The sequence below is a fragment of the Anas platyrhynchos genome, chromosome 16 (genome assembly GCF_047663525.1).
Source record: "Anas platyrhynchos isolate ZD024472 breed Pekin duck chromosome 16, IASCAAS_PekinDuck_T2T, whole genome shotgun sequence".
NCBI classification, from domain to species: Eukaryota; Metazoa; Chordata; class Aves; order Anseriformes; family Anatidae; genus Anas; species Anas platyrhynchos.
In genome coordinates this window covers 5317709-5340527 of record NC_092602.1, presented here as the reverse complement: position 1 = coordinate 5340527, position 22819 = coordinate 5317709, and the positions used below count along the sequence as shown (strand labels likewise).

At 49.0% G+C, this 22819-nt stretch overlaps 2 protein-coding genes across 15 annotated transcripts in view; one reads left to right on the top strand and one right to left on the bottom strand.

Annotated features, from left to right (window-relative positions):
• Window positions 1-145: 145 nt before the first annotated feature.
• On the bottom strand, window positions 146-21023 carry LOC101794959 (acyl-CoA dehydrogenase family member 11). Of its 10 annotated transcripts, none has more exons than XM_072024445.1 (15): window positions 20544-21023; window positions 17271-17503; window positions 16533-16632; window positions 15442-15559; window positions 14439-14581; window positions 14187-14336; window positions 13559-13653; window positions 13194-13293; window positions 11680-11820; window positions 10885-10977; window positions 10375-10482; window positions 5030-5201; window positions 4716-4782; window positions 4285-4418; window positions 146-1357 (listed from the first exon to the last, which is right to left on the bottom strand). In XM_072024445.1, the coding sequence occupies exons 1-14, from the start codon at window positions 20841-20843 to the stop codon at window positions 4295-4297; spliced, it is 1944 nt and encodes a 647-aa protein (XP_071880546.1). In that variant the 5' UTR covers window positions 20844-21023; the 3' UTR covers window positions 146-1357; window positions 4285-4294. The 10 variants fall into 10 exon arrangements, with proteins under 10 accessions (XP_071880546.1, XP_071880548.1, XP_027325926.1 ...); XM_072024447.1 differs by having other exon boundaries at window positions 146-1226; XM_027470125.3 differs by having other exon boundaries at window positions 146-1398; window positions 20544-21022.
• Window positions 21024-21848: 825 nt separating this feature from the next.
• The window catches only part of HORMAD2 (HORMA domain containing 2), a 28047-nt gene continuing 27076 nt past the window's right edge, over window positions 21849-22819 (top strand). For 3 of the 5 annotated variants that reach the window (XM_027470131.3, XM_027470130.3, XM_027470132.3), the window contains exon 1: window positions 22347-22701. In XM_027470131.3, coding sequence (XP_027325932.3) covers window positions 22362-22701 — 340 coding nt within the window. In that variant the 5' untranslated portion in view covers window positions 22347-22361. Of the gene's footprint in view, window positions 21902-22346; window positions 22702-22774; window positions 22814-22819 lie in introns of those variants that run through there. The other 2 variants (XM_072024455.1, XM_072024454.1) reach the window with 2 other exon arrangements.

Here is a 22819-nt window from a genome sequence, read left to right as displayed (position 1 = left end):
CATGAGCTCATCCTCATCGCTTCTTACATATTTTAAGTCGAGGGAGAGGATTTGTCCTGAATTCTCAGGAAGGCTGAAGAGCTTCTTGAGCAACTGCGAGCTATTTTGGGGCAGGCCTGTTCTAGTCACAAGATGTTGTGCACAATTGCTTTATAATCTGAAGGTATTTATTTAATCAAATAAAACTGCAGGTTCTGGGCAGAGCTGTGAGCACAGCTGGTGGTAGTATTTTCAGCTTCAAGAAGTAGAAGAAAAAAAAAGGTATAGAGAATGTTTTTGCATTATTCAGAACATGCAAAGGAACAGCGGGTTTTCAATTACACACCAGCGTTTGATTTCATATAGCTCCTTTCACACTTGAGTTCCTTCTGAGTGCTTTTTCAGTGACCCATTCCTCCAGCACAGTGGCTGCAGGCTGCGTGCGTGCCACTGCTCAGCCCTGGGCACGGCGCTTCTCGGATGTCCCCATTAAAGAAACGTGGAGCAAACCCTGAACCCCGTGAGTCCTGCGCGGGAGTCGGAGGACTTTTACCTTCCCCGTAGCGGAGCCAGCAGCATCACCTGGCAGCTCTGTGAGGGGAGCACCCAAGCGGCATTTCCAGTGATCGATTCTTCCTAACGAGCATCCTTTCCTCTTTTCTTTTGTTCCAGCTCTGAAACAGCCCGAAAACCCAAAGGGAGGGCAGAGCGGCTGTCACAGCGCGCGGCTTCGGTGCTGGCTGCCCTGCTGTGGTTTTCTTAAAACGACCTCCTCCTGCACAGGCCCTGCGAGCAGCTTATATCTGCTGGGGGTGAGGGAAAAACCGATCCCTTTGAACGCCCCCCGGCCACAGGCAGGACGGCAGCGAGCCCAGCAGCAAGAGGGGGTGGGCAGCAGCGATGCTGCAGGCTGGGCACAGCTTCATCCTACAGGAGGGTGAGCACAGGGGGTGAAAAGCTGAAAGCTCTTCCTCCAGGAGTGAAGGGGAAGAGGCTGTGGAGGAGCACGAGGGGCTGCCGGGGCGGGATGGGGTCCAGGCCTGGAGAAGGTTTGGAGCTGAGGTTGCGACGGGAACAGCCGCCTGCAGGAGCGCTGAGCTGATGCTGAGGTCACGGAGCAGATCCGGGGGGTCCGGATCTTTGTGGTTCTGTAACTGTCCCTCTAGTAGGTCCTGAGTTACTCAGCACAAGGAATTGAGGAAACGGGGTCCAGAGGTGGTTACGAGGCGGCGTCGAGTTGTGCTGTGCTGGAAGGGGACGCAGAGACGTGGCTCAGACGCTGCCGAGGGGAGGTCGGTGCTCTGGGCTCGCTCACGCGCAGGGGCCCCATCGGGTTTTACAGCAGCTTCAGAGCTGCCCTCAGCCAGGTTTGGCAGCGCTTGGGAATTGCAAGAGAATTACACGGGGTTACCTGTTGTGCTTAGAAAGCAAAAACAGCGATTTAGGCTCCGAGCTGAACAAGGAATGTGAGCAAATGCAGCTCCTGCTCGTGCAGCGCCCACAGACGGGCGAGGAGCTGCGAGGAGCCGCGGTTGCTCCTGCTGCTGGGTTTTGCTCTGAAGGACGCGCGGGCGATGCTCCCACCCTGTACCCTCACAGCCAGACAGATTGCTGAAGCCAGGGCACGTGAAGTTTCTGGTTTGCAATATTTTTAATGATTTTTATTATTATTATTCCAATTCAACTCAGTTCTTTGTTAAGCAGGGAATCCACCAGCAGAAACAGAGATGGAGCCTTTAAATAGAGCCCCCTCTGTGCAAACCTGACCCCACACCACAAGGAAATGCCATTTTTGGGGCAGAGGGATAACAGGTTCCTATCTCCTCATTTTACACTCATAACACAGGCATTGGAGCTCAGATTGTTGCATTTCGGGATCGAAGGCTGCCGTACTCTTCAACTTTCAAAATTTTTTAAATGCTGCTAAAGTTTTATCTTACTATTTAACAAACATTTTTTAAACTGATTTCCCATAGTTGCTATGAAATGATTTTTACCTTGCAGTGGCAACAGGTGATGCATTTGATTGTAAATTTTTTTTTTGGTGGAATTTGTATTAAAATGGCATCTGAAGTCTTGATTAATAACTTCAAGAACATGAAATGTTTTAAAACAGGCACGCCCATGAGCACAGAGAGCTGTTTAGCATCAGCACAAAGTGTTAGACCCTAGTGCTTATTTGTTTGTAACAGCATTTATTCTGCTGTAGCCTCAGAGTGAATATTTAGATCTTAATAAATTTGTCATTTCCTACACAGTGGCAATTTTACAGTCCTTTGTGTTTTCTGTATTGGCGCACTTGCAGGGCTCCCTCTTCGTGGGGTTTATTTTTAGGCAAATTATAGCTCACAAATTGGGAAAAAGTAACTTCCAGCGTTCAAATAAATACCTGAAATCCACCTGAGGTTTTCCCAGCCCAAGTGTTATTTATCCACCTGGCTGCACACAAAGCAGACGCAGAGGAGCGATGCAGTGAGAAGCCCTTCGGTGCTGCCCTGGCTGTCACCTGTGTGACTCGAGGGAAGCTCCCGTGGCTCAGCGCTGTGCTTGGCCCTGCCTGAGGACAGACAGAGCCCCTGGGTGCTCCTTCCCTGTCCACCACAGCCCTCTGCTTCCCGTCACTGCTCTGCCTGTGCTCCTGCTCCCTGGAGGTGGCTTCAGGTCCTCTGCATCTACAAGTTTTGGTCTCTGTAAAATGTTGGTGACTCGTGCTCAGCAACCAGCTCCCTTCTCTCTTCCCACTCTCTTCCTGGCTGCCGGTGGCACTTCGCAGCTACGTATCCCCATTGTCTTCGCTCTATTGTTTCTCTTGTTATTATCAACTTTCTGATTAAACTTTTAGTCATCGGGGTAATACCACACAGGCAGACTGACGTGCTGCGTGTGAAGAGAAGCATGCAGTCGATAACAGCCAGATGTTTGCTTTGGTGGAGCAGTACTGGATTTCAGTCTAAAACTTACGTCAGAATTTATGTCAGTAAATTGCAGCATCATTATGACATACACATAGGAAATGAATAAGAGGTCAAAAGTGTTTTTTTTCTTTAATTTTGGTACCAACTTGTGCACTGTTGATACAATCTAAGTGATGTAATTGAGATGATCTCCTCCCCAGGATGTTTGTAGAGCGGTTTTGCACAGCAGCGTTGGTGTTGATGCTGACCGCTTATGAAGCTGCAAACACCAAATTGCCGTGATGTTTGAAATGCAACAGAGCGAGAACGTCTTTCTTGCCCATCGTGGCTGACAGTGGAGCTCAGTTAGCAGGGACGAGGTGCCCAACATCAGACATGAAGGTAAAGCCTCTACATCAGGTTATTTTAAAGTAAAGCAAAGCTTGTTTGGAACAAAGTACAATGTAAAAGGAAAAATCCAAAGCACAAGCTGGACTAGTCAATTACCAGCTCAATTAACGGTAGCCTTAGCGAGGTGAGATTAGGAAAATGGAAACGACTTCTCATTGAAGTTGTTTGTATGATGGGAGATGCCCTCTGCTGCACATGGAGCCACTTCTGCACCACCAAGGTGGGCAGCAGAGGCTGCCCTGGCAGAAACGTCATCCCTGGCAGGTGCCAGGGTGGAAGAGCACGTGCAATATTGGAAAGCAAGGTGGTGAACAAGAAAAAATGGTGGCTTTCTGCATTTAATCGGCTTAAATATTTTTCATTTTGATTTTGGTTGCTTGTCTTTAAAAAGTGCCAGTTTTTACTTGAGCTGCTGCTTCAAGGCATTATCCGCATTTGATAATGATTTGATTTGATCACTCAGTATTTGTCTAAAACACAGAACATTTCAGCATCTCTGACTGAATTTCACTGGTTGCGTCTGCATTAGCAAGTAATTCAGTGCAAAAGCAGGGGAATTCAGCCTGGAGCAGTGGGTGCAGTTGTGGGTTTAGTTCAGAAGGATTTGGTCTGGCCCCGGGGCGGAATATCCTCACCATACCTGTAATTTGTGGCTGTCTGAGGTGTCTGCTTTGGGATCGCAGCCAAGCGGCTGTTTCAGCTGGGGGTTGGAGCGTGCTCAGTGCCAGAGCAGAGCTTTCAGCTTCCTTCCTTCCCAAAGGAATACAGTTTGCGGGTGGTAAAACAACTTGGCGAACCCAGCCAAAGTGCGGCAAGGGGGGGCACTACAGGAGTTGATTTCAAAGCTGCACCCCTGCACCAAACACTCAGGTGTAGACCCAGCCGCTGCCACCCTGAAGATGGGAGTTTCTGTATCCAGCAGCTCACCACGGCCATTTCAGCCTGCCCTGAATACCACTGCCAGCCTGCCCTGGCAAGGCTGGCACAACTTTCCAGTTACCTGTGCCGAGTCACAGCCTGCTGGTGCTGGGGGGGCTGCCGTACACCAGGGAGCTGTCCATGAGCGATTCCTCAGCCTCGTAGCTTCTGTTCTTGAACTCCGTGGCCACAGGGCACAGTTCCTGGTTGCACCACCTGAACAGAGAACGCAAGCAGTTACCTGAGCCCTGGTAAACAGACAGTGCTGCTCTCAGCTCGAGGTCTGCCCAGTTTGGATCCTTCCCATCGCTGGAGCACGGAGATTGCCCATGGCAGGGAAAAGCAGCAACGCTGCCGGTAACCAGGCAGCATGCTGTTTGTCTCCATCCAGGGGATGGAGTTTGGATCTCCCCAGGGCAGACGTTCAGGTCGCTCAGAGAGGCAGAGCAACACCTGCTGCATCGCGCAAGAGATGATCTGGAATGGTTTGGGATAGGGCAGCTCTTCGCTTACCTTCGAGCAGCAGAGATGTCTTCAGCAGAGGCGTCAGGCCGAGATGCGTGTTCAATTAAAAGAGCTCCTGTGGAAAAACGTGAGATGTAAGTGATCCTGGGCTCCAGCTGAACCAGAAAAGCCTCATGGAAAGAGGGGGGTGGTTACTGCTCAACAGCACTTGTCAGGCTGAGCTGCCTCCATCTGAAAGGCAGGGACCAAGCTTGCTTTAAAACTCCACTCTTCACCTCTGAGTGTGTGAAGCCACGACACTCTAGGACTGATCCCTGGCCCTTTCCTGGTCTGAAATCCATCATTTCTGTCTTTCCCACTACCTGCATAGATCCTTGCTAGGGAGTAAGAGAAGTCTCTTGCAGCCAGCTCCATGGTCATTGCCTCCTTCGAACCAGCTCCTTGGATGAACTGGGTGAGACGGCTGATGGCAGCCTGCATTTGCTTCACCGCGGGTTCCAGTTCTGCAGTGCTCGAAGCCAGCTCAATTTTTTTCTGCAAAGAAAACAATCACAGGAAAAATTACAGCATATTTACCTTCTGCAAGGAAACGAGGCTGGTGGAACCCCAAGCACACCCAGCAGGATATTAACAAAAGGCTTACGTTGAGGTGGCTGCAGCTCACGCTGCCATAGGTGGAGTGGCCAGAGCCCAGCTCAGCAGGAAAGGGGACGCTGCCAAAAGGAAACTCAGAGCCTTGCCCCGAAAATAGTGAGTTCCTGTGAGCCAGGCCCAGCCGTGCTGGCCTTCCAGCTGCATGTGGGGACCAGCTGACATCCCCACTTCTCTCTAACTGCACACCTGTGTCAGGTTATTAATGTGCGGGCTATTATCAGGTGGGTATTACCAGGTTAATTATGTGTGACCTCCCCTCTTTTTATATTTTCACTCCCACTAAGATGCTAGAGATAGGAAAACTCAGATTAAAAGGAGCTTTTCCCTGTCTGTGAACCGGTCTGGCTCCCTTCTGGTGGCTGGGCTAAGCTGCTGTTTCCCCAGCATCCCATGTGCCTTGTGAGCACAAGTGAGTGTCTGCCGAGAGAACCTAAAATAGTCCTTGTTTCACAACACAGCATGCCCGTGGCTGCCTGGATGTGTCCTGCAGAGGCTAGCCCTAAACCTGTGATTCCCACATGGCAGTGCTGAGCCCTCACGAGCCCAAAAAAGAGCGTACTTTTTGCTTGGGGCTGCCAGCCTTGGGTGAAAGCCCGATCTCGCTGAAGCCACGCAGGCTGGAAAGCAGCCAGCTCGCACCCACAAACCTCTGGCCCCTGCATCCCTCAGGGCCACGAGTGTTTGGCAGGGTGGGTGCCCACCTGTGGGCAGCGCTGGCTTTGGCTGTGAGCTCAGCCCCAAACTGGCTGTGCTGTGCTGGCACCTCCACAACGCTCAGATCTCGCTGCAGGAAGGCTGAAGGTTTACCTGGAGCAGGGCTGCGTGCGTATTTAAGGAGCGGGTGGTAGGGGGTGCTTTTTGTTCGTCTCATTTGAAGGCTGTTTATGAGCTAAAGCCTGCAAGGAGCTGCAGCACAGAACTGATTTCTGATTTTTTAGTACTGAAGTGAACGTGCAGCTCCCCTTGCTCGTACAGCTTATTTGCACCGTAGGACTCTGCCCACACAAGCCGAACCCAGCTTTGCTTTCTGTAACACGGCTGTGTGTGACAGCTACCCAGCCATTGCCCTGTATTTTCTGACTATTAATACAAGGAGAACACAATCCTCAATGGTTGCTATTCTGTGCTCCAGGCAAAGCTGCACACAAATACTCACAGCATATGCTGGACGAATACGAAAACATCATCAGTAAAGCGGTTGGGTCTGGTGCCAAGATAAAGTCCAAAGAACCCTCCAAACCCACAGAATGCTAATAAGATGTTTTAAAAGCAGCTCGGAGCTTGTTGCCAGCAAGGATCAAAGACCCCAAAGGCATAAACAGATTCCCAGCAGCTTGGGTGGAAGCCAGCATCACACAGGCAAAGCACAGCAACCACATACGTGCCTCCACCAGCAGCCGCGTGCTGGGGTGTGCAAACAGCTACATCCTACACGGCCTTGGTTTGTAAGGCTTAAAGACCTGGCAGTGTAGACCAGGAATATAAAGCATCATTTTAACCTTAGAAGAAAAAATAATAATAATAATAATTGCATTGTCTTTGCTCTCCCATAATTTACACTTCTTTTTTTTTTTTTTTTCAGATCACTCTTTTTTTCTCCTAACCAAAAGCTCTGAATCTTCTGAAAGACCGAGCTGGGTTTTTGCACATCCTCCACTGCCTTGGAAAGTGAGAGACTAGATAGAGAGCTGCTTCAGGGATGATGTCTGAGGCAGAAGCAAATTCTGGCTTGCTCTCCTGTGGGTTGATCTGCTCCAGCACCTGTAGGGCATAGCTGAGGGGAGGCACGGGCACACAGCCCCCGCGTGCCACTTGTACGGTTCTTTTCTGACTGCAGTCAGCAGAGAGAAAGAGCTTCAGAGTGCCAATACGTCTGGTTCCTTCAGGTTATCACTGAGGAATGTTTAAGCTGCCACTCGTTTCTTTGCTCTCACTACCAAGCAAGATCGTCAGAGCAGTTTTTACTTGAAGAATAATCACCAATACTTAAAAACACAGCAACAGGGAGAACATCCAAAACGGGGCTAGAAGCACAAGTCTCATGTTATTGTTTTGAGCAAATAATGTAGTCTCGCTTTAATAACCTACATTTATTTCCTGCTGTGCTAAAATTGTGGTTATGGTCTGAAAAGGACCTAAAAACATTACCACGTGACTCGGATTGCATGTCCGATTTACAGATAGTTTCAGCCCCACGCAGTCATTGCTGATGCAGCAGGCAGTTAATTCTGAGCTCTGCAAGATGCCCGCAGGACTGGCAATTCAGAAAGAACTGTGATGTGACCAAATTTAATCTAAAATTATTAAAATGCAATAATCAAAGAATTCCCCAGTGCTATTTTAGCATCACTTTTCAGGCTGTAATAGGATTCGAGAGTACAGGCAATGCTCTGGCTCAAAATTCCAGCTAATAAAATCTTAGTCTAACATAAAATGACTCCCCCCGTGCAGTATCCACCTGAAACTCCCTGAGACCTTGCAGACCTCTGGACAGGGTGGTTTGTAAGAAGCTTACCCTAAAAATTCAGATTCTCATAATTATGCTGTGCAAAAATGAGAAAGGTCTCTGTTCTTCCCTTTTCCTATAGCTAATTATAACACTGGATTCCTTCAGAGAGCAAAGAACTATGCTGCACTAAGTACTAATGCCACTTTCTCCAAAGAAGTCTCTGTCACTGGGCACAAATTCTGCAAACTGAGAACCTTGAGGGGACAAACATAAAGTGAATTGTACTAAGTTTTGTGTGCATCAATAAAAAGAAAATGGATTGGAACAGTAAAAATCCCTTTATGAAGGGCTAAATGATTTCCTCACTAGATGGGCATGGGAAGGATGTTTCAAAACGAGCCAGACTCCCAGAGACCAAAAGAATTTGGACACCTGGAGCTCAAAATGAGGTTGTTTATCACCTGAGAACGACATCCTGATTCTGGTGGAGAAGCTCAGCAGGGTCCTGCCTGATGCTACAGAGGCACTATGCAGAAATACCTCCCAGCTGGCACCTCCAGTGCTGGCTGCTGAAGGTTTCTGACGTGCCGAGGTTACGTTTGCCACGTATGATCTGCTACATCCAGAAGCAGGGCATCGCACAGCTCTCTGAGCCCCAGCCACTTCCAGTCACTCTGTTCCCACACTCCGTGGAAATGGAGGCAGCCCAAGGGTGACACGAACAGAAAATGCAGTGGCATTAATGGCATTTGAGGACCTTCAGTCAGTGCTCACTCCTCCACCACACGGTGATCATCTTAGCGTGATTTGTTGGAGCACCAGAGCAATGATGAGCTTGCTAATTAATAAAGCTCAACACTTGGTGTTACTGCTGTGCAATTACTTGCTCTGAATCGTGTTGCTGAGTTCTTTAGTGCTTCTCTGGTTATCCAGTTAAGGACCCTCTTAGCTGCACCAGGAGGGTGCTTGTAGGACTGCAGTACGGCACCTTTGTGGGGAATTGGTTTAAATTAGTAGAAGCATAAGCCTGAGGAAGCCGGCTTCTTTCCAAGTTATTTTTAGAGCCTACCACCCCCTCCTTTCCTTCTCTACTCCATTACCCTCAGTGTCAGATTAAACTGCTTTTTACCAACAGCTGGACCAGTTGGCTTTTTAATTAGTGGGTACGCTCATTAGTCCTGCTTATGAGCAGCTTTGGCTTTCATGTTTGGTAGTCAAATTGCTTGAGGTATTTTTCCTTTAACAAAAGTTGCACGAGAGGATGGTAAGAGGACATCTCTGGAGGTCAGAGAGGTGGGCTGTGCAGAATACAGCTAAACTGTGGGTGTGAAACGTAACACAAATTCTCAACTGCAGCCACTGGTGAGAAGGGGTCAGGCTCTTGTTAGTGTGTTTTTGAAGGACCTGATGGATGGATAGGATAGGATAGGATAGGATAGGATAGGATAGGATAGGATAGGATAGGATAGGGTAATCTGCTGGATACACCAGAGACCACAGTAAGAGTTTTTTATTTGTTTTGTAAAATCTACTTATTAAAAAAAAAAAATCATTCTCTCTCTATATATAATGAAAATATCCATTATATATACTATGTTTTCCTTCGTGTACCTGTTCCTATGTTCACCGCCCAGGGAAAGAAAGGAGACTGAAGTCTTGGCTTTCAGCACAATTGAGTTTGAGCAGTGGCAAGGCCACCATGCAGGTATCATCTCTGCTCTCTCTCTGCTTGTGCCATCACCTTCAAAGAGCAAATAGTCAATGCTGAAGGGAGTGAAGTGGCCCAGACCTCTCAATTCTCTTGGGGAGAATATGAGAAAGTGAAGGCTACATGGAGTGAAATCCAGCAGCTCATGATTCCCTCACTGTATCTGCGCTCACACAGTTCTGAATTGCTGTCTCCATTAAAAATCTAATCCCTGAAGGAATACCCTCTGATATGGTGATCATGCCTTCCAGCCTCATTCCTGCGTCCCCTTATGGGATGTAACAAGCCAGATGATGTTCATTTACCTTCAGGAAATTCTGGGCTTCTTTGAACTCTCCATGACTGCCTGTTATCTGGGAACCTTTAAAAGAGCAGCCTGTAGGTAAAGGCAGAGAGCTGCAAATCTGAAGAGGCAGCAAAGGAATTCCTTTGGCTCTTTCCATCTTTTCAGTGGGAATAAGAATAGAAAGTCATGCTACAGTAGGTAGGCCTAGTGAAAGTTTAATATTCAGTAGTCTTGTGGTGTTTTTGCAGTTTAAAAAAACAAACAAAAAACCACAACACTACATTATTTTGATTCTATCACAGTAAAAATACATTTACATTGTTATCTGTCATGAAGAACACTGACAATGCAAAACTCTTTACTATAGAAATAAAATTACCTGCCTTTTTTTTTTTTCCAGCACACAAGAATCCCAAAACAAACACTGCCTGCATTCTGCTTTTGTAAGTGCTATTTAAAGAGCAGAATTGTAAAACACCTTCTGAACACTTGTCTAAAGCTTTGAATTTGGTCACATTCTCCAGCAGTCTCAGCCAAGAGCACTGACACCAAATAAGACTCAGACAAATCAGACAAATCAGGCTTACTGGTGCTTTTGACAAGGGCTCACCTGCACTGTGGAGAAGAACACAGCTATCACCTGCCCTTGGCTCTTGGTGAGGGATCTCAGGACATCAAGTGACAGGATATTTGTTGTTCCCTCCCATATAGACAGCACCTGGTGGCAGAAGAGACTGTGTAAGAGCAAGAAGGAGCCTGTTGGAGCAACTTCAGTAAATAAGGGGGAACATGAGCCAATGAAGAGCTGGGGCAGTGTTAAGGGATTATCAGGGAAATCTCCAAAGATTTCTTGTCTCTCCACAAGTGGGAAGAAGCACTGCTGATGAGAGCGAGGGGCCTGGCTACATTACTGAACTAGGAAACGATCCCCAGCACCAGGAACGGATCATGTCCCCTCCCTGGTGGTGATGGGGCTCAGGCAGCTAGAAAGAACTGCAACACCTGCAGTGAGTCTGGGGAGGAGTGTGTTTTTCTTTGAGTGTGCCTTTAGGAGGAAACCACAAAGGACTATGCAGGGGACTAGGTGATACACAACCAGTTTTTTCTGCTGCTTTCTTACCAGAGTATCACGAACTATGACCGGCAAGCCTGTGTCCTCCATGTAACCTTGTCCTCCAAAACACTCCATTGCCTCGATAACAGTGGCAGAAGCCTGCAAAATGCAGAGAGTTGATATAATATAATACACATTGCACAAAGGGAAGGAGTGGCTGGAAACCTCCTGTATCACACAGCAGGTCCTGCTGGGAGGGGACTGACTGCATCCCACTGCCTTGCTGAAGCAGGTTGCTCGTTCATAGAATCACAGAATGGTTTGGGTTGAAGGGACCTTAAAGATTAGCCAATTCCATCCCCCTGCCAAGGGCGGGAGCACCTCTCACTAGACCAGGTTGCTCATTACATGAAGGGAGGGAAGTGAAGAGTGAGCAGCTCTGAGTGAGGACTTGCAGGAGCAGACAGACCCAGGGAGAAGATCCAAGGAGAGTCTCGCTGCAGTCCTCTCTAGGTAAGAAAAGCCTCAGCAGCATTCCTCTGTGGCGTACTTCACAGAGCGTTTGCTCTATCTGCTGTCACCAGCTGACTGATTGTGGCTTGCTTGCCAGGCAGCTGGCATGCTGAGTCCTTCCTAGGAGCTGAGGGATGAGTCCCCCACTCACAAAGTCCAGCCTCAGCACACAGCAGTAATTGCAGGGTAGCTATCAAGCTGCAGGCCCTGCAGACAGAGGTCGCTGCCTGTACCCCATGCCATTGCTGCCCTTCTCGTTGGCTGTGTTAATTCTGCCTCTTTCCAGCTCCATGGCTACTAACGTGCCACCAGCCCCACTCTGGGCTAATCAAGCTGGTTGCTCCATACCTGCTTCCCAGTGTATAGCTTGGCAACGGGTACAAGCAGTCTCAAGAGAAGCTGGTCTTGCTCACTTGCCATGTTGGTTTCTGCAAGTCCAAGCAGCCGAGCGATCTCCATGAGCAGAAGAAAAGCCCCCCGCGTCTGCACCTGCATGTGGAGAAGTGGGGAGCTTCATTGGCATGGGTCTTGAACTGTGATTCCAGCCTGATTTGCTGAGGTGCCATGAGACTATCTGGAAGGGATGCACAGTGCTTGGACCTGAGCAAAATGCAACCCCCCCTGTACAAAACCACAGCTTCAGAGACGAAGACCACAGATCAGCAAGGCATAAGGCATGAAATATTAGAAACAATCTGGAGCTGCCTCTCTTGTACACTGCAATCCACTATGAGAAAAGGGACAATGGCATTTAATTAAGCCTAATGGGAGCCTTATCAAAGCTCCTCTCAGGTATCCAGATCATAAATCCATTCTTTTCAGGGATAAAGGACATGAGGCTGCACATCTGATGGTCAGTCTCCGAGCACCAGATCTGCAAGGTCTTTGACAGATTTCTTGCTTCCCTGACAAGTTGCAATTTGGACGGCACTGAGCTATGAGCTTTGTAGCCTCTGTGTGTAATGATGTGCTCTGGGACTACATCAGCTCTTGCCTTTCTTTCAGAGGTAAGAGTTCTGGCCATGGACTGCCACAGGCTACGAGATGCTGGAGCTTTAAGTTATGCTTGACACTTGTTGGGGTGACACCACTTTCCCTCTTTGCCCCCCCTGCAAGAGGAGTTTTAAATGCTGGTTTAAATATTTGCATGAACCTAATGTAGCCCAAGGATAAGAATTTGTGTTACACCAGTTAAAAGAAGAAATAGTGCCTGGATGGATGAGAGGAGGAGAACTGTGTGCCTTCTTTTTGAAGTTTTGGTAGTGGGAGGAAGCCACCCATGTCCTCTGGGTTTAGTGGGCTGCTGTGGCTCAGTGTTGAGGCAAAGCTGAGACATTCTGCAGAGAGCTATGGCTGTGAAATTCCTCTCAAAGCCCAGAGCCAGAGTGCCAATTCACACTGCTCTCTCTCCCATTGTCTAACCATTATTTCTTTAGATGGTATTTATGTCTAGATGCTGTAATCAAACTCAGTGTCTTGTGCTGAGCACTGTGCATGTATACCATGGAGACAAATTTGTCCCAGAACTAAAAGTTCATGGACCTCCCCCCAGGAATTCATCAAGCCCACTGAGAATAGCCGATCTCCTGCTGCAAGAGCTACCAGGATGAGCGTGCACCAGTCTTGGAAAACAGTCTGATAACTGCAGTTCAGGAGATTGTGGTGTCATGCTTGTGGTCTAGTGCAAATGACTTAATTTAGAGGCCATGACATAGTGGATGCATGCATGAACTTTAGCACTCCTGTCAGAATAGCTCCCAGGTAATTCTAATTTAGGATAACCTAAATGTGCCCATAAGCAGCTGAGGATCCCTGCCCTCTTTCCTGACCAGAAGAATCAGTTCAGCTCCTGGAAACCTTACCTCCATCCGGGCTATTGTCTGCATGTGCAGGGGATGGTCTTTGAGGAGCTTCCCGAAGACAACCCGCTTAAGGGCGTACTCCCTGCTCAGACTGATCATCCTAGAGAGAATGCAGCCAGGGAAAGGAGTTAGACCAGCAACCTTCCTTCTAAGCTTCCCCTTACGGCCATCCCCACTGGGTGGACCCTGCTGGGCTGCAGCACACCAGCCTAGGTCACCCAAAGGTGACCTAGCACCGCTGGCTCCCAGCCCTGTGCCATAAAAGCACGACATGACAAGCAACTGTGATGCTAAGCACTGCAATCTCCCCTTATCCTGACGTGCTGCTCCTCCAGCTCTGGGGGCGGGGTCCAGGCTGCCTTCACCTTCTCATGGAAGCTACAGCACCAATGACGTTGTGGATCCGAGTTATGTTCAGCATGTTGGAGATGGAGGCCACTCCACGACCTTCTGCAGAGATCTGAAACCACAGAGGAACAAAAGTTGATGTAAGCCTGTGGCACAGCCTCAAAGCTGAAGCACGTCTATCTTAGTGACACTTGTGTCAGCAGGCAGAAAGGTACAGGACATCCACGTCACCTCTCTCTGTTCTCCAGCACCAGAAAGATCTGCTTGTGTTAAAATACAGCTGCCTCGTTTTAGCCAAGTCTGTGGCATGATTGGAGAGGTGCCTTTGGAGACTATCAGCACGATCAGTTCTGGTCACTGCCTGCTTGTTCCTACCTGCATGCCACACAGATCTACCCCTCAGCTGGGCTAAGGCAACTGGATTAGGGAAATGACCAGCTCAGAATTACTTTTTTCCTCTTCTTCCCCAAGATTTTTCCTGAGCTCTGCTCCATACAGGGCCCTGTTGGGGAAGGGTTCTGTGGAACAGGCAGTCAGTCACAGACATGGATGAGAGGAAATTCTTCAGCTGTACACCCCCATGAGCAGTTTGCCATGCCACACCTGCCCAGCCCCAAGAGGAGATGGAAATGGTGCCCTACATACCAGCTCTGCTTCAGCTCCATCCAGCCACAGCTCTGCTGTTGCCATCTGCCGTGTGCCCAACTTGTCTTTCAGCCTTTGCACTCGGATATTGTTCAGCTTCTTGTCTTCATCTCGAACCTTCAGGAAGAACAGCGACAGGCCACTGGAACCCTGGGGCCATTAAAAAGACACACAAAGAGGACGATGTCACAATGAAAAAAGGAAAGTAAAAAGTTCCCCTGCTCCTTCAGCACATTCCACCCCACGACAGACCTGTTTTACATGTCCTTCAGCATCTGCTATCCTGGCCAGGGTTAATGTCACATCAGAATCAGCAGCCGATGTAAACCATTTAAAACCATACAGACGATACGTGCCATCTGGCTGCTTTCTGGCCACTGTTTCCGTGCCATTAGCTGCAGGAAAGGAACAGAAGATCGTGGCTTTATGGGAGCTTCTGTATCAATCGATGCTGATTTTCAGTTTAAGCAGCAGCTCTTTATAAGTCACCTCTTGCTATCCGGATGAAATATGGATTAGCTGCTAATCTCTTTCACTGACAGTGGATAAGAAATGCAGCCAGAGTTTAGTACTAGAAAGGAAATATGCCCTGTTTAGCTGCAAGCCTTTCCAGCAATTGCTCCAGGCTAACAATGGCAAGGGCAGCATTTTGTAAGCAGAGTGCACTGTGGTTTGCAATCCAAAACCTCAATTTCTTTAGGAGCTGCCATAGCCAAGAACAACAAAGGGTGCTAAGGAATCATGAATCCTTCAATGATGCTCATCTCTGTCTCTTTCCCTCCACAGCTGACTCTTTCACTTCTCCCACCAGGAAACCAGCTGCAGTTTCATCCCATGCAGGTGACTCCCTTTCCACATTTCCGTCTCTGCAACGGAGTTCTGAGGTTTCCTAGCCCATCATGCTATTCCTATCATTTGCCAAGGACCAAAGCTGAAGATCAGGAATGCTTCCTCAGTCCCAGCTGGGATGGGCCTGATTGCCTTACCCAAGGTTTAGATTACAGGGCTAAATGTCAGCGTGTTATCTGAGCAAGGATCAAATCTCTGATTACCTGCATGCCATGTGCTGTGTACATCAGTGGACAGAAGCTGGGCCTTTTGTTGGTAAAGTGCTGTGCAGATGATTGAGATGACTTCTGCTGAAGATTCATAAACCAGCCACCTGGCTCTGAAAGCTCCCTACACCCTTCACTTTCTCAGTTCTCACTAATGTGCCAGCTGGTGCTGCAGTTGCTTCCCACCTCAGTACACGTACCCACGTCAGAGCCCCCCCTGCGCTCGGTCATCCACTGGCCAGAGGTCCAGAACTTCTTGGGGTCCCGGGATGTCAGATGGTCAAAAGCATTTTTCAGGGATGCAGGCATACCTAGTGACTGTTTTGGGAGAGGGAAGAGAAATTAAAAAGGTCACACCGAAACAAATGAAATTAGACAGTTGCCTTAATTAACAGTGTTGTGTCCTACGAGTATCCCCGCAAGGCTCAGAATGGATGGTACACAAGCAGGAGAGTGGGACACCAAACATCCTGCACTGTGCTGCAGTGTATCTGAGGGTCCTGCCAACAGTCTGTGAAACCTCCTGGCTCATACGAGGCTGCTGGAATACTGTGCAGGCAGAAGGTGCAGGCTCGTGTTACAAAGGGCAATGCTGAGCAGCCCTCCTGCCCCTGAGCTTCTGCAGCTGGACCCACAGCTTTCAAAACAGCACAGTGCCAGGGGACAGGCATTCAGTCGTGTACACTGGATGTCACCAGCACCCAGAGAGCTGCAGGAAAAGGTAAATTGCCTTGTGTTTTTTCTTTTTTTTTGAATTGGAATGCCCAGAGCTAGCTACACAAGGCTTAGCTTTTTTCTGCATCCTACATAGCCAGTTACAGAGTGCAAAGGGTCAGTAAAATGCAGAGCCAAATCTTCAGATGGGGAAGCCTTGCAAGGTTGGTTAATTTACACCAGGTATGGATCTGGCCCAATATGTTTAACAGCTGCTTCACGGAGGGGACAGGAAAGCCAGGTCTTTGTGCCTTGTAGTTTAAAAAATAATAATAAAAAGGTATGGAACAATAGACATCTTTCCAACTGCCTGCAGTGCTACAGGTTTCGTGTGCAGCAAAGGGCTCGCTGTGCACAGTGCTGTATGTAAATCTAAAAGTCAGTCTGGGTGCCCAGACTTTGCAGAGAAAGGAGAAAGCCAGGCAGTGGGAGACAGAGCTGAGTCACAGAGTGAGGAAGGGCCGTGTCCAGAGGCAGATGGCAGATCAGCTCTCCTAGATCCTCGGCCAGTGCTCCTGCCTCTACCCAGCGCTGCCAGGACGTGGGCTGTGTCCTCAGAGACCAGCTGAGCCCGTACCTCAATGACTTTGGCTGCTCCATCAGTCATGGCCAGTGGACAGTTGAAACCTCCAGAGGTGGTTGAGAACAAGTACAGTTTGACAGCCTGGTGCACACGGCTAGGAAAGAAAGAGCGAAAACAGACAGGTTTTGTGGCAGTTCAGCAGCAGGAGGATAAAACATCTCGACTAGGAAGAGAGGGGGAAAAATACAGCCCAGATGGGTTAGAATCAGCCTACTCATTTCTAGGAGGGCAGGAACTGTTTCAGAGAGGAAAACAGAAGTGGAGCAGAAGTTTCTCAGTCCCCGAGGGACTGCCAGCGTGGGGCTGGATGGAAAGCATCGCTTGCCATCTGGTGCACATTAAGGGTACTTTTTAAAAATAAGAAAATCTGGGTCTATCTCCAGAGACCAGAATACAATTAAATTGCAAGTACAATTCCAGACCCTTGGCTGTGTTACAACTACTGCATGTAAAGCTGGAGCAGCGCAGGGAAGTGCCAGGCCCCAGAATCAGGGAAGTGGCATCAAAGAATATTATGATCAACTGTAGGCCATTAGTTACAGCTTATCATTGCTGATGTGGAACATTACAGTGGACAGACACTGCTGTTCAGTACAGCAGTAGGTGTGCTTTTGTCTGTGCATCATCTGTTACCCATTATACAACAAGAAGTTCAGTCCCACCAGATGCTGAATACGCTCTGCTAAGAATAACCAGCAGGGCACCAAGTTGCTCCCATTCTCCCCCAGTTACCTCCAGTTGGAATATCTTCTCTCATAGGCCTCAGCAATCAGCCCCTCTTCTGCTGAAATCTCTTTCATCCTCTTCCAGGCCGAGCAGGTGATGATGTGATCCACCCGCTGCCCCCAGGCATCGTACTGCCGAAACACAGGGGGATTCAACTCGCATTCCCATCCCAGGGGTTTGACCTCGGTGAGCAGACGGTTTCCAAACCTCTCCAGGTCCTGACTCACCTCCTCCAGTACCTGTGAAGCAACAAGAGCCTTTAGGCACTCGCCTAGAAGGAAAGAAGCCTTGGTTCTAATCGGAAAGTCAAAAGACTGGCCATATTGTTCTGGGTGCTAATGATCTCTTGCCACTTGGCTCATTGTACTCGGTAATGCAGCAGGACAGCTTGTCTCTTAGCTTCTGCTGGCACAGCTGTGCTCAGCTGTCACATTTTTTTCTCCAAATCATTTTTTCAAGTTACGTCTGGCAACATCTCTGGATTTTACACAAGACAGAAGAGCTTTTGTGTCAGGGCTGAGAATCACACAGATGCTTATGAACAAGGGGACTGGATGAGCTGATCTCCAGAGGTCCCTTCCAACCTCAGTAAATCACTCTGTGATTTACTGCTGGATGAGAGTGCTGGGGGAAAAGGTGCCAAAAACAGGAAGCCTTCATCTGTACAGGAAAACTTCTGCGGGGCTCAGTAGTTAACTCCTTACCAGGTCAGAAAAGGAGGGATAGCTCAATCCTCTGAGCTTCAGCCTCATGCACAGGGTGTGTCTAGATTCAGATTGTCACTCTGCAGCCAGCTTCTTTCACATCCCTAGGTAAGGATTCATCTGCCCTCGTTTCGGCCAGGCTTGGCTGACTTGGACAGAGTAGTCTGTCTGTAGTTAATGGAGAGAAACCAGCACCTGCAGAGAAGTGATTTGTTCCAAGCCTTAGATCCTTATTTTAAGGTGACAGAGATATCCTGCAGGTGCTTGCTCCTCTTCACTGTGGCTGAAACTCAGTGAACTTGCCTAGATGCAAATAGCCTAACTTACAGCTGATTAAAACCAGGCCAAGGAGACCCAGCCCCCAGCACTGTTGGACTCTGGTTAGCAAAAGTATGTCCAAGACTGTTATGGGGTGTCACAGGGGCACCTGATCAAGATTAACTTTGAAGAGAGGAATATTTTTTGCTGTTCTCTGAAACCACACGAGATGCTCATTTCCTCCTCAGTACAGCAGTTGCAGAGGTGAATGCCATAGCTGCTCTGCCCAAATGGTGCAATTATAAAACACATTAATGTACTGCTGATGAAATACAAACCCTGCTTCCCCTCTGCATTGACTTTTCATTAAACTCCTTCCCATGTGATTGATTCTTTCATTGCTCTGCCTTTCAATGTGTGTAATGAGGATCCAGCACACGCTGTCCAGTCGGTGCTCTGGAAGTCTCCATCCTCAGACCAGGCAGTATTCTTTCAGGTGAACGCTGAAATACTCAGCCTCAGAAACCACAACACGAGCCAAAAGCCTGCATGAGCCCTGTCAGACTGGTAGAGCTTACACAGCACTCCTGCCCTAGGTTCAGCTGGGGTGGGTATATGCCTCCAAGGCTTATCATATCGTAGCAACAACTTGAAAGCTGTTTTACAAGCACAACCTAAGTATCCAAGGTACACGGATTTCACTAATCCCTGAAGCACAGGAACCTTTGAACTCTTTAGCTGGCATTTTTTTTTGTGGGCAGAAGACTAGTAGTTTTCCAAACAGGTCTCTTAGTCAACATGCTACAGTGAGCTCACTCCAACAGTCTCTTTACCTCCATACCCACATTTTCTAAACAAAACAAAAAAAAAACAGTGTCTAGTTGCGAGCTCTTGCCCTGACCACACTTACAAACCACTGTGTTGCCCAAGCGAATGTGTTTATTTCCAAGTTAAGAGAACAAAATCAGAGTTCCTGCATTTGTGACTGCTGCATGTAACACACCACAGCCGGGGCACTCCAAAACCACACAACAGGATACTGGGGAGGCAGCTGCAAACCGTGAGGTTCAAGGCTGATGCCACTAACTTGCAGCATCTGCTGGTGGTCTCACTCACCCTAACCACTGCTTTGATGTTCCAGGGATGGATATAGTGAAAACACACTACGAGTGCAAACATACGATCCTTTATATTACAGGACTTATTTACAGAGGGATCAAAGACCGACAGATATCTCCACCACTATGCTCAGAAAAAGAAGTGGATGCTTCCGTCTGTGCTTCGGGCAGAGAGCAGAGACTGGGCTCTGCCTTTTAGCAGTGAGGCAACACTGCCCCGCTGGGACCATGCGCAGAAACGTAAGGGAGATTCTGATGATTTTCTGGTAGATTTTGCAGCCATCGTGTCTCTTTGGGGAACGAGTGGAGAGCAGCGCTGACCTTTTTCATTCTTCAGAAAATCTGAATCGTGCTTCTTGCAAAGGTGCAGATTAGGAGCAAGATCTTCGTGGTTGCCCAAAGGTATTGTCCTTTCTCTCACCTTCTCTTTCAGCAAGAAGGCCACAGTGGTGTGTAGGGAGGCCTCATTCCTGTCTCCCACAATGGCCTTGACAAAATCATTCTCCCATGAGATCTGGTCCTTGACAAGGGAGAAGCAGTTGCAGTCCTGGGGGTGAGGGCAGAGAAGAGCCGATGCAACGAGCCCCCAGCTTCCTGCAGGCCCGAAGCTCACAGAACAGAGACCCACAGCTTGGGGTCTTGCTCTGCACCCCTGCAGCTCTGCACAGAGCCGTCACTCTGAAAATCACCTCAGAAAAGTCAGTTGCTGAGAACAAGCAAACCCCCAGGGGCCTTTCCATCCTCTTCTGCATTCAGCTGACAACAGCTGAATTCTTTTGGCAAGGAAGTTCCTCAAAAAAAAAAACCTCTTCCTTAGTGAGAGGGAAGTGGAAGAGCACAGCAGAATTTGGAAGCACCTCAGTTTTTCCCTTTCTCTGATTTTTTTTTTTTTTTTTAATGCTGGGTGACCAGCTAACAAATGCACACCCTGACAATCTAACAACGCTCCGTGCGACACCCAAGCCAGTCACAGGAGTCCACTAGGCCCTTTCTATTTCTGTTTATGTCCTGGGAGTATTTTTCACCCCTGCACTGATTCACACAAAACAAGTTTTATAGAATGCTGGTAAATTCCCCTCAGTTAAACACACTGAAGGCACAAAAGGGCTCCAAGAAATGTTCAATTCATAGTCTTAAGCAGTCACCTAGCCAGACCTGCCGTGTGTACACGCACAGAAACACAAACATGCACGTCAGACCTTGGGAGGAAGGTGTGCCTTCAGGTAACTTCGAAGCAAAGCATCTTCCAGATACTGGTTCCCAGTCTCGGGCCGCTCTTGGAAGAGGTTCTCGGTTTCTCTTCTCACAACAGGCATTTCCAGATCTTCTAATACTTGGTTCTGCTGCATGCTGACCTGTTGCCCCTGCTCTGCTGTTGTGTTGACTCCTCTACAGCTCCAGGCTTGGCACCTCTCCCAGCCGTGACGCAGAGAGAGACCCATCTGCCACGGCTTGCAGGTAGCGCTGGACCTCCACAAAGGCAAGCGACGGGCAAACATGGTTGTGCAAAGCCTTCAGTGTGTCGCTCCGACAGCTGTCACCTTCAGACCCTTCCCAGGCTGCCACTAGCACCAGTCCTGTTTTGTTTTAACGTCGTTAAGTTATTCTTGTAAATCAGTTATGTCTTTTCTCCTCCCTCGGGGAGGAGCTGTTTAGCAGCTGTTGTTGACCGAACTAGGGAAAAGGTCTTTGGAAAGGGATCAGAAAGCAGCCTGGAAAAACACAGGTACTCAGAAAACACTGCAGCCCCCCCTACCAGCCACGGAAATCATCGTCACCAGCCCCAGTTTTTGACGTATCAAGAGTCAGGGGATTTATGTGGGGTTTCTCCTACCAGCATCCCCACTGAGTTGCTTGGGATAATGAATTTGGAAATTGTAATCTGGTAGAGATCAGAAAGAAAAATTACATTTCCTTTTCTGAAGAGTGACAGAATGCCTGGAAACGGGAAGGTTTAGGCAGGTTATTCTGTAAATGAGGTGTTGGTTAAAAAGGGAAATTCATCTTCCTTGTCTGGAGTCCTGGATTGTGACACTAGCTCCAAAAAGAATCTGCTTCTTATGAAGTCTCTGAAGTCATAAATTTGAGTCAGGATGATATTAAATGTTTCCCTTTCGCTGGGGAAGTCCCTGAGTGTTCTAAGAATGTCTTTTGTCTTTGAGTAATATAAAACATGCACCTGATTTTGACTGATATGGTGATAATAAAAGCAGTACCATCATTTTAAACCTGCATGATAGCAAAGTGCTGTTACAAGCATAAATGTTGGAGACTAGAGCATGGGGTGTAACCCAGCGACATGTCCCACCCCCAGCATGAATTTAGACCAGCTGGAGAGAGTGTTAGTGAAGCAAAACCAGTCACCTTTCACTTTTTTCCAGTCCCACAAAGCCACATGGATGTCATAGTTCAAAAATTCAGGTGCTGCTTGTTTGGTGGGACCTCGTTGCTTTCTTGATGCTGGCACTGCGACTGCGTCAGGTTGTCAACGACACCTGTGGCGTGGCTCCTGTTCGTGCTGCAGCATGAACAAGTCCTGTCCCTCACTTCAGCAGGGGTTTGCATATATTTAACTGTCTCACTATGCAGAAAATGGTTTGTGCAACTGGGAGGTAAAGAAATGCTGCTTCTGCTTCAGTGGGGAAGGCACGGCTGCTGGCGACACCTGCTTGGACAGCACCTCGTGCTGGCCTCCAGGCGTGCTTGGGCCAAACCTAATGCCCTGCGATGACTGTGCTGCTATTTCTTCCCTCAGTCACGCTACCGAAGGGCACCTGGCTGTGTCTGCACTCATGGATTTGGCATTAAATCACTCAGCGGGCCCTGGGGGAAGGAAGTTAGTTAGACATTGGAATGGGTTGCCCAGGGAGGTGGTGGAGTCACCGTCCCCGGGGGTGTTCAAGGAAAGGTTGGACGTGGTGCTTGGGGACACGGTTTGATGGGTGATATTGGTGGTAGGTGGATGGTTGGATTGGATGATCTCAGAGCTTTTCCAACATTCATTACTCCAGGATTCTATGAAGAAAAAAGCTGCCCACAGGCTGCCAGCAGGCACCTTTGCCATCAGCCTCACTACCCTGGCAGCCTCCTCCACACTCCCAATCCCTCACACCGAGGCCATGCAGCCCCCCTTCCCCGCCGGGACCCTCCACGAGCCCGCTTCGGACCCAGCCCCACTTCTCCCCTCAGCCGGGCCCGCCACGGCGCCGCCGAGCCCCCGCCCTCCGCCCGCCCCCAGCGCCGCGCAGGCCCGGGGGCCCCGCGGCACCGCCCGGAGCCGAGCCGAGCCGAGCCGGGCCGGGCCGGCAGGCGGAGCCCGCAGCCCCCGGGCTGAAGGAGCGGGGCTGAGCCGTGCAGGTACTGGCCCGGCCCGGCCCGGCCCGGTGCAGCGAGGAGGCCGCCGTGCCTCAAGATGGCTCCGCGCCATGGCGGCCTTGGCCCGGCGCCTCAGCGCCTGGTCCTGGTCTAGGTCCAT

Excerpts from the sequence above, each read along its gene's own strand:
- LOC101794959 (XM_072024445.1), bottom strand. The coding sequence starts at position 20,843 with ATGTTTGCCCGTCGCTTGCCTTTGTGGAGGTCCAGCGCTACCTGCAAG. Across the intron at positions 14,582-15,441 it reads CAGGGGGGGCTCTGACGTGG|CTAATGGCACGGAAACAGTG; the intron begins GTACGTGTACTG and ends CCTTTCCTGCAG. Across the intron at positions 14,337-14,438 it reads CTGAAGGACATGTAAAACAG|GGTTCCAGTGGCCTGTCGCT; the intron begins GTCTGTCGTGGG and ends TAATGGCCCCAG.